The sequence below is a fragment of the Podarcis erhardii genome (genome assembly GCF_964252035.2).
Source record: "Podarcis erhardii genome assembly, chromosome: 5".
Classification (NCBI taxonomy): domain Eukaryota; kingdom Metazoa; phylum Chordata; class Lepidosauria; order Squamata; family Lacertidae; genus Podarcis; species Podarcis erhardii.
The window spans coordinates 63,357,481-63,369,274 of record NC_138509.1 but is presented as its reverse complement, the minus strand read 5'-3'; the positions used below and the strand labels follow the sequence as shown (position 1 = coordinate 63,369,274).

At 51.1% G+C, this 11,794-nt stretch overlaps 1 protein-coding gene and 1 long non-coding RNA gene across 2 annotated transcripts; both read right to left on the bottom strand.

Annotated features, from left to right (window-relative positions):
• Window positions 1–167: 167 nt before the first annotated feature.
• LOC309342892 lies at window positions 168–5,795 on the bottom strand. Its single transcript, XR_014157033.1, has 2 exons — window positions 3,144–5,795; window positions 168–357 (listed from the first exon to the last, which is right to left on the bottom strand). It is a non-coding gene; the product is annotated as an uncharacterized lncRNA (long non-coding RNA).
• Window positions 5,796–8,305: 2,510 nt separating this feature from the next.
• SOX14 (SRY-box transcription factor 14) lies at window positions 8,306–11,065 on the bottom strand. Its single transcript, XM_081863834.1, has one exon. The coding sequence runs from the start codon at window positions 10,316–10,318 to the stop codon at window positions 9,596–9,598; it is 723 nt and encodes a 240-aa protein (XP_081719960.1). The 5' UTR covers window positions 10,319–11,065; the 3' UTR covers window positions 8,306–9,595.
• Window positions 11,066–11,794: the final 729 nt, after the last annotated feature.

The window sequence follows — 11,794 nt, the reverse complement described above, 5'->3', positions numbered from 1 at the left end:
ACTTTTCTTGCTTTAGAATACTGACCTAGATTCAATTACAGATAGACCAGGAAGGGAGGGTGACACCTTACAGTTCCTCTTTTAAAAATTAGAGGTGGGGGTGGGGGAAGGGAAATGCCTCTTCCGCCTATACCACATACGACAATTCCCCACCCCGCAAAACACACCCCAAATGGAGAAGCAATCTGTTTATTTCGTGACAGGGGCTTGGTCCAAACCGGGGTGAAACACACCGCGGTGTTCCTATGCGGGAATCCTGAGGAAGAAGCGATTCTATCATCCTATCGTGCGCTTCGCTCTCCGATTCTCGCGGTGGGTCCTGCCGGAGCGTCGTGGGGAGGGAGAGGCAAGCGGTGCCTACAAGAAAAGAGCCACACTGGCTTGACAGCTACCGCCAAACAAATACCAGCCTCATTACACTAAAAAAAAACACCTCCTTTTTTGAGCAGCCAGAAGGACGCTTTGAAGCCCAGGATTTGGAAACTGCTTTTCCTCTCACTGTCTCCCCACCCGCGCTCCGCCCGAGCCTCGCTTCCTCTGAAATACTTACAAGGAGGGGACAACGCTGTGATCCTTGCTTATTGACTTTTATCACTAAATTAGGCATATAAATGACCTGAAAGCGGTGGCTGCCGTATTAAATTAAAAGGGGAGGGGGGAATAAAGAACAATTACCCCCCTCTCTCTTCTTTTTTTCTTTCCCCCCCCCTCCCCTCCCCACCCCCTCCATCCTCCCTGCTCTGATCTCAGCCTGAAAGGAGGCCTGGGCGAGATAAGGAGAGATTGGATTCCTCTTCCAGAGCAGCTCTGCTGCTTAAATAAAATAGACTAGAGAGAGAGAGAGAGAGGGAGAGGTTTTGCATCTCCGGTCCATCCGGATGAGATACAGCGGCGCGGGGGGTGGGGGGCGGATCTGAATGAAATGTCTGGCGGTTTGTTAGAACGCTTTTTAAACTTCTTTTAAAAATTAATAAAAATAAAAGCAATGAAGTGGGGGGAAGCATTTTGGGCGGTGAAGCCAACGCTTCTCCCGTCGAAATATATCCGCCTTTTTGCACGTTTTTTAAAGAAGCGCATCTCCGTTTGAAGACACACAAATGATCCAGAGCTTCTCAGCATCAGGAGCCGCTCCAGGCAGCCGGGACTTCCTCTTCCACCTTCTCTCCATGGCCAAAGAGAGGTGATGGGAGTCTGTCTGCCATGGGGTACCCCCTGGCTGCTAAGCAAGGTAGGATTGCTGGAAGGGGGATTGAGAGAGAGAGAGAGAATGAGAGAGGCAGGCTTGGTTATTTCAAAGAGCCAGAGATCTGGCCAGCTTTAGGAAGCGATGTTCAGGGGCGCGGGAATTGGGGGTGAGAGAGAATATAATCTTAATATTCAGCTCAATGGAGTATCCTTATAATTTATAGCCACCAAGATAAGGCTGGAGGATATAATAATAATAATAAATCGGAAGGCGTCTCTTCTCTTTCTCCTCCGCTCTCCCCCTCCCCACCAGCCCCACAACCCCACTCCCAACCCTCGGTATTGAATTGCACCTTGGGCAACAGTGCAGAGTCCAGAATCTTAACTTCGCTCAACATATGTTTCCAGCAGATAAGTAAACAATCTGGACGTGAAATGAAAATTTTAATTAATGCAGTAATGCTATTACACCTCAAGTGTGCCAAACCCATTGCATTGCAGTGTGACAATGGGCTGGGCGGGGGGGAGGGGGCGGACCACAAAGCCCAGACAAGGGAGCGCACGCGAGCCCCATCCGGAGACGAGCGCTCGACGCTTTTGCGCCGGAGTGCCAGTTGGGTGCAGACGACGACGCTGGAATCCGGCGTGCACGTTCGCTTCTCTTTCCCTCTCCTTGGCTCCGCCTGATCCCTTCGTTTCTCTCTCTCTCTCTCTCTCTCTCTCTCTCTCTCTCCTTCCACGCCCGTTAGGAGCTCTTCTCTTTCCGTGCGCGGGTTTAAAATTTGGCAGCAGCAGCAGTCTTTCATTCCCGGCCCCTTTTAGTCCCTCAAACTTTTTGGAATGTGATCTTCCCCTCCTCGGAATTTGCACGTTATTTCTTGCTTAGCTGGTTCAAAGGAGGCGTGCTCGGCCCTAATGAAGTATATTGGGTGATTTGTCCTAATAAAAAAAATTAAGAAAAATAAAAAGAAGAAAGCAGGATTGGCTCTTGCCTTTGATGTGCTTATAAAACAGACCGAACCGAAGCCGAGGCGTGTGAAAGAAGAAAGAGAGGAAGATGCTATTAAAACACAAACGTTTTAAAAGGCAGATGAAGACCTAGCAGGGGAAACCGTAAACTCCAGAGAGATCAAACGCCTCTGCAGCTTGCGTGGGGACCGCATCGCTCCCGAATTGAAAAGCAAACGACTGGCCGGCAAGGCTTAACCGATTCCCACGGGATCTGCGGAGAAAGGCCTCCACTCACCCACCCCAGGGCCCCAGTCTGAGAATCTCCTCCATCCCGGCTACGGGGTCGCCTCTGCGTCCCTTTCCCTCATTTTCGCCCCCATCCCCTTCGAAGACTGGAAGCGGTGCCACTAAAACTTTGCTTCTCCATCCTCCACCCGCTTCTCAACCCATCTGTCTCCCTTGCTGTTATTTTTCTCCTCCTCAACCATCTCCTCCGTCCCGACAATCTCCCCTCTCGAGTGGTAGGAAGGCCACGAGTCTGGCCTTCTTGAAACCGACGGCCAGGGACTTAAACCCATTTCAATCTCCTGACCTTTGCGATTAACTAGCCCACTTCCGCTGGTCTAGTCAATTTCACAAACCCAGAATTTCACACCCACACACACACCAACTTTTCCTGCATTTCTTTTTTAAGCAAATCCCAAAGGGAGCCTAACGAAGCCAGCTTGGCGCATCGCCTCGCCAAGGAAAGGCCTTGGAGGAGTTGTGGGCCAGAGTTCCTCCTTGGGCTGAAGGGCCCCTGGTGCGCCTGGGAGGTTGCGTTGCTTTGGCGCAGCTCGTCCACGTCGCCAGGCGTCGCTTTCCACCCCACACATCCTCCTCCACCCCAGCCCTCCCCACGAGACTCCTGCAGGCAGCATGCGAGTTCCCACCTAGCTCGGAGGCAGCAGCTGCCCGGGATCTGCGTCGATCGCGGTCTGGCGATGCGGCGGAGAACGTGTTCTTACCTGCGCAACTTTCCTCCGCCGCTTTGAAGCTCCTCCGCCAGATGTTCCGTACAAGATGCAGCTCGATAAGCGACGGCTCGCTGCGTCTGCCGAGCTGACAGCTCCAAATCGAGAACCCCTTTCGGCAAGGAGGGGCGGCGGCGCGGGTGCATTCGTTTTGGGGTTATTTCTCGGAGTCTCGTTTCCAGAAGAGTCTCCATCTTCTTCTTCCTCCCCCCCCCCACCTTTTTTGTGTTCTAGACATTGACGTTGCTTAAAAAATACTTTCATGGGCTAGAGAATGAAGATGATGTTACTGATTTCCCGGTTCCCTTTTTTAAGAAAAACAACAACAAGCAAAAACCCAGTACAATGAAGGAAATTTAGCCAGAAGGAGACGGAGGGAGAGAGGCAGGGATTAAAAAATGTATTTTAAAAACCGCACTGTCAAATCACAACCTGGGATCTGTTTGATCTCCCAGAGCCCCTTTGAATGGCTTTGATAGTCCTCGGCGGCGAATTTCCGCCCTTATTATCACCAATCAGCAGAAATCAGTAATAGCTCTCCGAGACTTCTTAATGTGTCCTTTCAAAGGAAAGTTTCCAGCACGTCCGTGGCCTCGCTCGTTTAATCCCCTCCGCAGCAAAGTTGGCCAAGAATCCAGCGTTTCCATCTGCAACTAAATGAGGGGGCGCTTCTTTTGCGCGCGCGCACCCCCCACTTTCCCCCTGGCTGGAGTTTGAGAGGGGTGGCCTTTGGAGAGGATTAGGAAAAAGTATAAATAGTGGGAGTCAGTGAAGTTTACAGCTAGCTAGGAATAGCTTCTTTCCTTCCTGAAAGGAGGGAAATGGATTAAGAACTTCCAGCCCCGCCCGCCTTCAAAGGGGAGTTTATTTGAAATCAATGATTTGTGGACGAAGAAGATCAGATCCTCAGTCCACTTCATCAAGGTTGCTTGAATATATAGCGCGATCTTATAACACCGCAATCTATAATCGTTGAGACCTAGAGAGGATTTTGCTGCCGGTTAGAATGGGCTGCGCATTGGACCCTGGCGGTGTAACCCTAAACGTGTTTACTAGGGAGTAAATCCCGCTGCGTTCAAGCAGATTTGCTCCCAGGTTCGCGTCCATTGGCAGCCTATTTCCGCTCAGCCAGATTGCTCTCAAGCAAACAGGTTTGAGGATCGGGTGCCACTCCCCCTGCTGTCAGTCGGGCTGGCCTTTCACTCCTCAACTCTCTTACTGGGAAGGAAGGGCCCGTTTGTTTCAGTGGGACTGCCTTCCAAAGAATCACACTGAGATTTCTTTTGGAAGACAGGGGAGGGTGTACCAATCGTGTCCACTTGTTGAGCGACCGCATTGTTCCCAAACCCCAGAGTTGAGTAGCGGTTCAAAACTCCAGCACCAGCGAGGTGTGCGCACGTTCGCCCAGCAGAATCCTAGGCCGATCATTAAAAATGAAATAAAATCTCTCCGCCTGATTCCCCAATCTCCCTCCTCTCCAGCTGTGTGGGTCCATGTCCATCATCTCTCCAGCTGACCAGTAGGGGCTGGGCACGCTGAGCACCCCAGACAACCCAAACTCAGAGAGGGGGGGGGACTGAGGGCTAAATGGGATCCTCTTGCCTTCCCCTGCTCTTTGGGAAGCGCACGGAAGGCGTGGTGTCTCCTAACCCCCGCAGCCTTTTGTTTAATGATTTTATTGAAAGAAGGAGACAGTTGTGGCGAAACAGGTTTGACAAGGAGTTCGTTCTCTCCCTTTAGGGAATAGTTCTCGCGCGCTCTCTCGCCTTCTTTTGCAATTCTTTTGACATCAAAGTCGGTAATCGGTTCATTTCGGTGTCATGGCGATTATTTAATATTTTTATCTCTGCACGCATAAAAATAGCTACACGCACCTGCAAACGAAGGAGATAGAGGTGGTAATTTGGCGGAGGAATGAGGAAATGTTGTAAGGGGCGGGGCGAGGGGAACAAGCGATGAAGTTTCAAGACAGTCCTAAAGTTTTGCCCTGTTGGCATTCGTCTGGATTTCTGTTGAGAGGAAAGTCATCACACAAACTTCCGCGAGTCAATTTCTGTGGCGTCTAGAACACAAATAAGGATAACAATGCGCAAACTTTTGAATCACACAGGACTCTTCGTAGAGCAGAGTGGAAACTATCCAGCATCAACTCGGCAAAATCGTTAGATTGTAGTAAATATGGGCAGGAGCTGTATATTCCGTGGAGCTCCTGGTGCTGGGTTAACGTTAAAAATACATAATAAAATAGAAGAGGGGTGACCTGGGGTGCTGAAGTATTTAGAAGCTCTAGCTCCTTGTGGACATGACATCCTCACATCTATCGTTGAAATCAAAACAGAATTTCGCAAAATGAATATGTTTAAATGGCGAGTTTGAGCAGTGGAATATGTAACCTTGCTCAATCGGCACCCTTTTCCATTCCCCTTGACGAAGAGTCCTGTGTGACCCAAAAGTTCCAGGAGAAAGATCCTGCGAAAAGAAAAATCAGCCCCTCCCCTCTCCTGCTTTGCATTCCCTTGAGGCGACGTGGCAACAACTAGGTAAATCTCAGCTTCACATATCGACTACACGATGACCACAGTAACTACAGCATTTTACAAAGCTAACCAACCTATTTATTTGAGAGGCCGCGTTGGTGGTGATGGTGCAATATAACCTTTCTTTCTTTCTTTCTTTCTTTCTTTCTTTCTTTCTTTCTTTCTTTCTTTCTTTCTTTCTTTCTTTTCTAGAGAAGCACAAATCCACACACACGCAACTCCATTTTGCCCAACAGCCAAGTTGCCCCTGGGACCATCACCTCCTAATGTCCTCTCCATCTCGCACTTTCAAATCAACGCTGTAACCAAACGGAGGAGTCCAGCCAGCCCGTTGCGTTAGCGCCCAGGAAGGGTACCCAGGAGACCAAGTCTCCAGCGCACCCCCACCCCCCGCCCAGGCCTTTCTCCGTGGGGCTTCTGGCGCTCCTGTCCCAGCCCTCCGGACTCTCTTCCCCAAATCTCCAGAGGAGGAGACAGCTGACGGCAGCCCTCCCGCCTGTACCTGTGAGGGCAGCGTTAAGACTAATCTAGCTAGATGTTAAAGGACGCTGAGCTATGAGTGTTATCACAGGGCCTGACAGCAACTGTCAACTGGGGTTAAATCAGCCCGGGCGCGCAGCTCCTCCGCCTCCGCTGTGGGGTCCATTCATTGCGGCTTGCCTCGGAGTGTCCCCTCGCAACTGTGCCTCTGATTGTCGCCTCCGAGTCAAGCCAGGTCTTAATTGTGCCCATTTGTAAGTGGGCTCTCTCTCTCTCTCTCTTTTTGTCATGCTAAACAAGCGTGGTTCAGCCATTCTAACCTCGCCTTTCAAAGCTTTTCTCCTCGGCTCTTTTGTTTACCTTCGCCTGATCTCTCATTTATTTATCTATCTATTCTTCCTCTGCTTACCCTGCCATTCAGGTCCCGTGTATGTTAATTGTGTTATGCCATTTAATTCTAACAGCGGTCTCCAAAGAGCACTTAATGAGAAAAACATCTACAACATGGATCACGTTGGCTATTCAGCTTAGCCAGATGGACAACTGCTACTTCTTCTCTCTCTCTCTCGCCCTCCCCACCTCACGCCCCCCCCCCATCTTTTCTTTCTATCCTCCCGTCCTTCCCCCTTTAATGAAAAATCCTTTCCTGGACAAAAGGAGAGACCTGATGAATAGGGGCGCCAAACACTGTTAATTGTTTGGGACAAGATGCTAATCTGCCCTGCTCCAGCCTCCCTTCCGAGATGTTTCTTCCTCTTTCCAGGCCTGCGCCCTCTGATTTGGGATATTGGGGAGGGGGAGTGAAATGTGGAAACGTGGGCAAGGAAGGTGGTGGAAATTGGGAGTGGGGGCGCTTTTGAGGCACTCCTGGACCCCCACTCAGCAGAGGGACCAAGAGGGACCCGAGGGCAAGAGAGCTGTCTCGCCACATTTGGAAAGAAGTGAAGTCCTACATTTTGCCATCGAAAGAGCGGAGGTCATTAAATCATCAGGTCTGGAGTCTACATTAAATGATCCTGGGACCTGGGAAACGAGGGCGAAGTGGGCGGTGATTGCAATACGTGCAGAGGGACGAGGAAACGGAATTTCTAGAGGTCGAGAAGCCCCACAAACTGCCGTTAGTTCAGCCGGAAGGGATTCTGCACATTCTCAGAAGCGCTCTTCTCTTCCTACATTTTACTGGGCAGGGAGACGGGGCTAAGGTGAATTTCTTCGGGCTATCCCAGCCCTTCGGAGCTTTTTTTGTGCCGCCTCGCTTTTGGAAATCTAGAGCTCCGCCAAGACATAATCGCTTAGCTGCTTAAGTTTGGGGTCAATATTTGGGTACCTCCAACTGTACCGGAAACATTTCGAGAACTTGATCAGTTCTTTTCAGCCCTGAAGCAAAATATGGACCAGTCCGTCTAACTGAGTTTCACTGTTCCTTTTCCTTCCTGCACCTCCCTTTAAATCTCTTTCCTTCCTAATCCTAAACAAGGTGAGACTTATTCCTTTGCCACTCAACCAGACTGCAAATCCTATGCCTGAGAATGGTCCCCACCGAACACAACGGGACTTAACTGCTGAGTAAACGGTAAACCTGTAACCAATTACCCTGTTTTAAACCGGTTCAGTCTCTTAAAACACTGCTGCAAGGCAGGCTGTGGTTCGACGCGCACTTAATTAGGAGTAAGCCCACTGAATGCACGAGAGATCATTCGCAGTAAATATGCAAACAGAGTGTTATTAAAGACTCCTCTTAGCACAAGCATTTACGAGTTTGCTCAAAAGTCGCCCCCACTCTGTGTTCCATGGAGCTTACACTAGGGTTGCGGCCTCAGAGAGGCCCAGAGGACAGATCGCTAGCTGGGGACCTCGCTGAGTGGCCGAGAGCCAGTCATTGTCTCTGACTCAACCTCAGTTTCCCAATCTGTAAAATAGGAAGAGTTGGTTTTGAGAGAGAAAGAGAGAGAGAGAGAGAGAGAGAGAGAGAGAGAGAGAGAGAGAGAATGTAGCACCATACACGCCCCTGGGCCTTAGAAGCAAAGGAACTCAGAAATCGAAATAAATAAATGGATGGGATGGATGGGTGGGTGGGTGGGTGGGTGGGTGGGTCGAAAGAAAGGAGTTTGACAAGCTATGGGCACGATCTCCCTGGAAGTTCGTCCACGGCAAGAAAGATTGAGCAACTGCTTTCGCTACACACAAAAACCCAGTTCATTTTAATAGAGCGTAAGCAGGATAATTTCCCGGAAGATTGTGCCCAGATCTTTAAAAATCTTCGAGCTTTCAGGACGATATTAGAAATTATTTGTATCCTGACCCTACTTTCTGCAGTATTTGCAGGCCCTACCACACCGCCAAGACGCAGGTAGACTTGGCCAGCTTCCTCGCTGTCTAGAAGGTTTTGTTTTGTGTGGATCGAGACTGGATTCACAAGCACATAACTGACGTGTTCGACGACAGATTGTCTTTATTCAAAATGTCTTTGTTCAGCAAATGAACAGAATTAACGAGGTAAAATCCTTCTGGATACAATTCTTTCCCCAATACATTGTTAAAACATATTTAAATTACCACCGTGTTATTCATTTTTTAAAATTTTATTTTCCATTAAAAAAAACAATTCTACTGCCTGACTTCATATCTGACATTCTGTCTAAAAGTAAACTTAGGTCTACTTGCACTGATTCACACAAATTGAAGGACTATCTGTTTTAAATTAAGCAAACACTATCATACCATGTTTGAAATATAAACGTTTTTCACCCTTTTTTAATATCTCTGAAGAGCTTCTTTTTTAATCTTTTTGACATGAAAAGCAATTTTAGCTATTAGTGCTGGATGGTAAAATATAGATATATAGATATATATAACACAGCTAACTCTTGTTTTTTAATGTGCAAAAAAGGGAAATCGTTAAGTCAGAATACTTCCGGGATTTTAGGAATTCAAGTCCGATTCACATCCGATCATATAAACTCATAGACATTGAGATAATAAATAAAAAAGAAAATCATCATCATCAAAGATGTTTTGGCCTTTCGGCCAAAAAGGGCAATTAAAAGTTTGACACATTTACAATTCTTACAAGTTTCGGGGCCCCTCGGAGCCCCAAGTGCAGAAAGAAAAATACCTTTTGTGTGTTTGTTTTTGGATTCGACTACAAAGTCTCGGAGTCTCCCCATCCCCGCCCTCCCACCCTCGGAAAAAGTCGAGTCTTAAAAGTCTTTCCCCAGGTGAAATCAGGTCTCCGGGACATCTCTCCCGCGCTCAGGTGGCTTTCGCTTAGGCTCTTAAAATATCTTTGTTTCTGAAGTCTCGTCAAATATCACATGCACCACGGAGGGGTTCCGATTCCACCGGCAAGCCAAGGCTATGGCGACGTGGGGGTTTCCAGGCCGCCTGCCCTATGTGGGGCTGTCAATGATGGGAGCTTGCCGGGGGGGGTTACATGGCTGCGGCGTGCGCTGACGAGTAGGGGTCTATTCCAGTCTTGGTCATGCCTGGGAATAATATGTAGGCCACGGGAGGCTGCAAACTGGACGCCGACCAAGCCGTACAGTTACAGGGCACCACGTAGCCGGGGTTGGTGGGCGACGGGTGGGTGTGGGTGTGCTGGCTGGGGCAACTCAAGGTGCCAAAGGCCCCGTTCTGGTATCCCAAGGTGGAGGCGTAGGGCAGGGTGCTGGTGGCCAAGGTGTGGGGCACCTCGGTCATCTTCTGGATGGCGCTGGAGCTGAACTGGCTGGGGTCAAGTAAGGAGTAGGGCGCGGAGGTGGGGGGCAGGAAAGCCCTCGCCTTCTCCGGGGAGCCGAGCAGAGAGTCCGTGGCTGCCACGGGGAGCCCGGCCGCCTTGAGGGGGTCAGTGTCTCCGAGGTAAGGCAAAGGGAAGACATACCTGTCTTTCTTGAGGAGGTTCTTGGGCTTGCGACGGGGCCGGTACTTGTAGTCGGGGTGCTCCTTCATGTGCTGGGCGCGCAGCCTCTTGGCTTCGTCGATGTAAGGGCGCTTCTCGGCTTCCGACAGCAGCTTCCACTCGGCGCCCAGGCGCTTGCTAATCTCCGAGTTGTGCATTTTAGGGTTTTCCTGGGCCATCTTCCGACGCTGGCCCCGGGACCACACCATGAAGGCGTTCATGGGGCGCTTGATGTGGTCGGAAGGTTTGGACATGGTGGTGTGCCGGACGGACGCCTCGTCGAGCAGCCCAACCGCCGCCAGCTGTCCCCAGCCCCGCGCACCTGGCTCCGCTTCGCCTCCTCCTCCTGCCTTCCAGCCAAGGCGACCCCCCACCACGCTCAGCTGATCATACCAGTTCTCCGGGCGATCCAGTCCCTGCCGAGGTACCCCGATGGATGGCTGGGGAGCGGGGAGGGGAGGAGAGGAGAGAAGCGGGGCGAGCGAGCAAGCAGCAGGAAGAGGAGGAGGCAGCCGCAGGGCGAAGGAGCCCGAGGAGCGAGGCCAAAGGCAATCCAGGGGCGCCTAGTCCGCCGGCGAGCGAGCGCTCTCTCTCCCTCTCTCCAGAGGATTGCCAGGGGGGTCCCCTCGACGGCCCTGGAACCGGGGATCGGTGGCGACGCGGAGGGTGTCTGGCTCGGCTGGCAAGGGACTGAGGACAAGGAGCGGACTCGGAGCCAAAAGCGGGGAAGTTCAAAGGCGAGGCTGTTCGGGACGGCGCGCAAGCTTGACGGAGCGGCGAGTAGGGCGTTCACTCCCTTCACCTGATCGCCCAATCAGCGGCCAGAGAAAGAGCGAGCGAGAGAGAACGAATACCTTCGGAAGAGAGAGAGCGGGAGAAAGAGGAAAAAAGAGGAGGGGGAGAGGGAGGGGAGAGGGCAGAAATCACTAAAGACACAGGATTAAAGGGGCCGCTTTTGTTAGACGGCGCGCTAATAGCAGCAGCCAATAAAACTCCGCCCATCCCCTCCTTTTAGGGAGGAGTGGGTGAAAAGAGCTCTTTTGAGCGGGGGGGGGGGAATGGCAGAGTGGTGGCAATCCTCCCCCTAATTTGGGGAGTGGGGTCCAAAAAAACGGAGTAAATTTGTCAATGGGGCAAGAGCACGAGCCAAGGGCAAGGGCGTCCTTGTTAATGTTTTCGACCCACCAGAAAAGCACCAGGTCTGGCTGGAGAGAGAGATGTGGAGGGGGCGCGCGGAGGGAGTGAGAAATGACAGGCGACTGGGGGGCGTCCGATTGTTTGAAAAGCAAAAGTGAGCAGAGCCGCGCGAAGGTCGCCACGCGTCTTTCTCCAGCTTCCTCTCTTGCCCCGCAAGGAGTTGGGCCGAGCCGGGGAGAGCCTGGCAAATGCCAACCTGGAGAAACGGGGCTGAGCTATGAGGCGGGGGGAGTGGAAGGACGAAGCTGGATCCATATGCATTAAGGGGGTCTGGCACTTCGATGGGGTGAACGGGAGTGGAACAGGATAGACCTAAACTTCCAGCGCTATTTGGAGTTCATTTTTATACTAAAAGTCAATACGTACTTTATGGAGGCGAAAATCTACAGAGCCTCAAAGAGCACGAGTTCTGCCCGACTTAAGTGAACTGGGCTAAGAGGGGACGCTGGACGGGGCGCGCGCGGCGAGGAAGACATTTGTCCCCTGCGCTTTGGTGACGATGCCCTTTTGTGATGCGCTCTCTTATTCTTCTC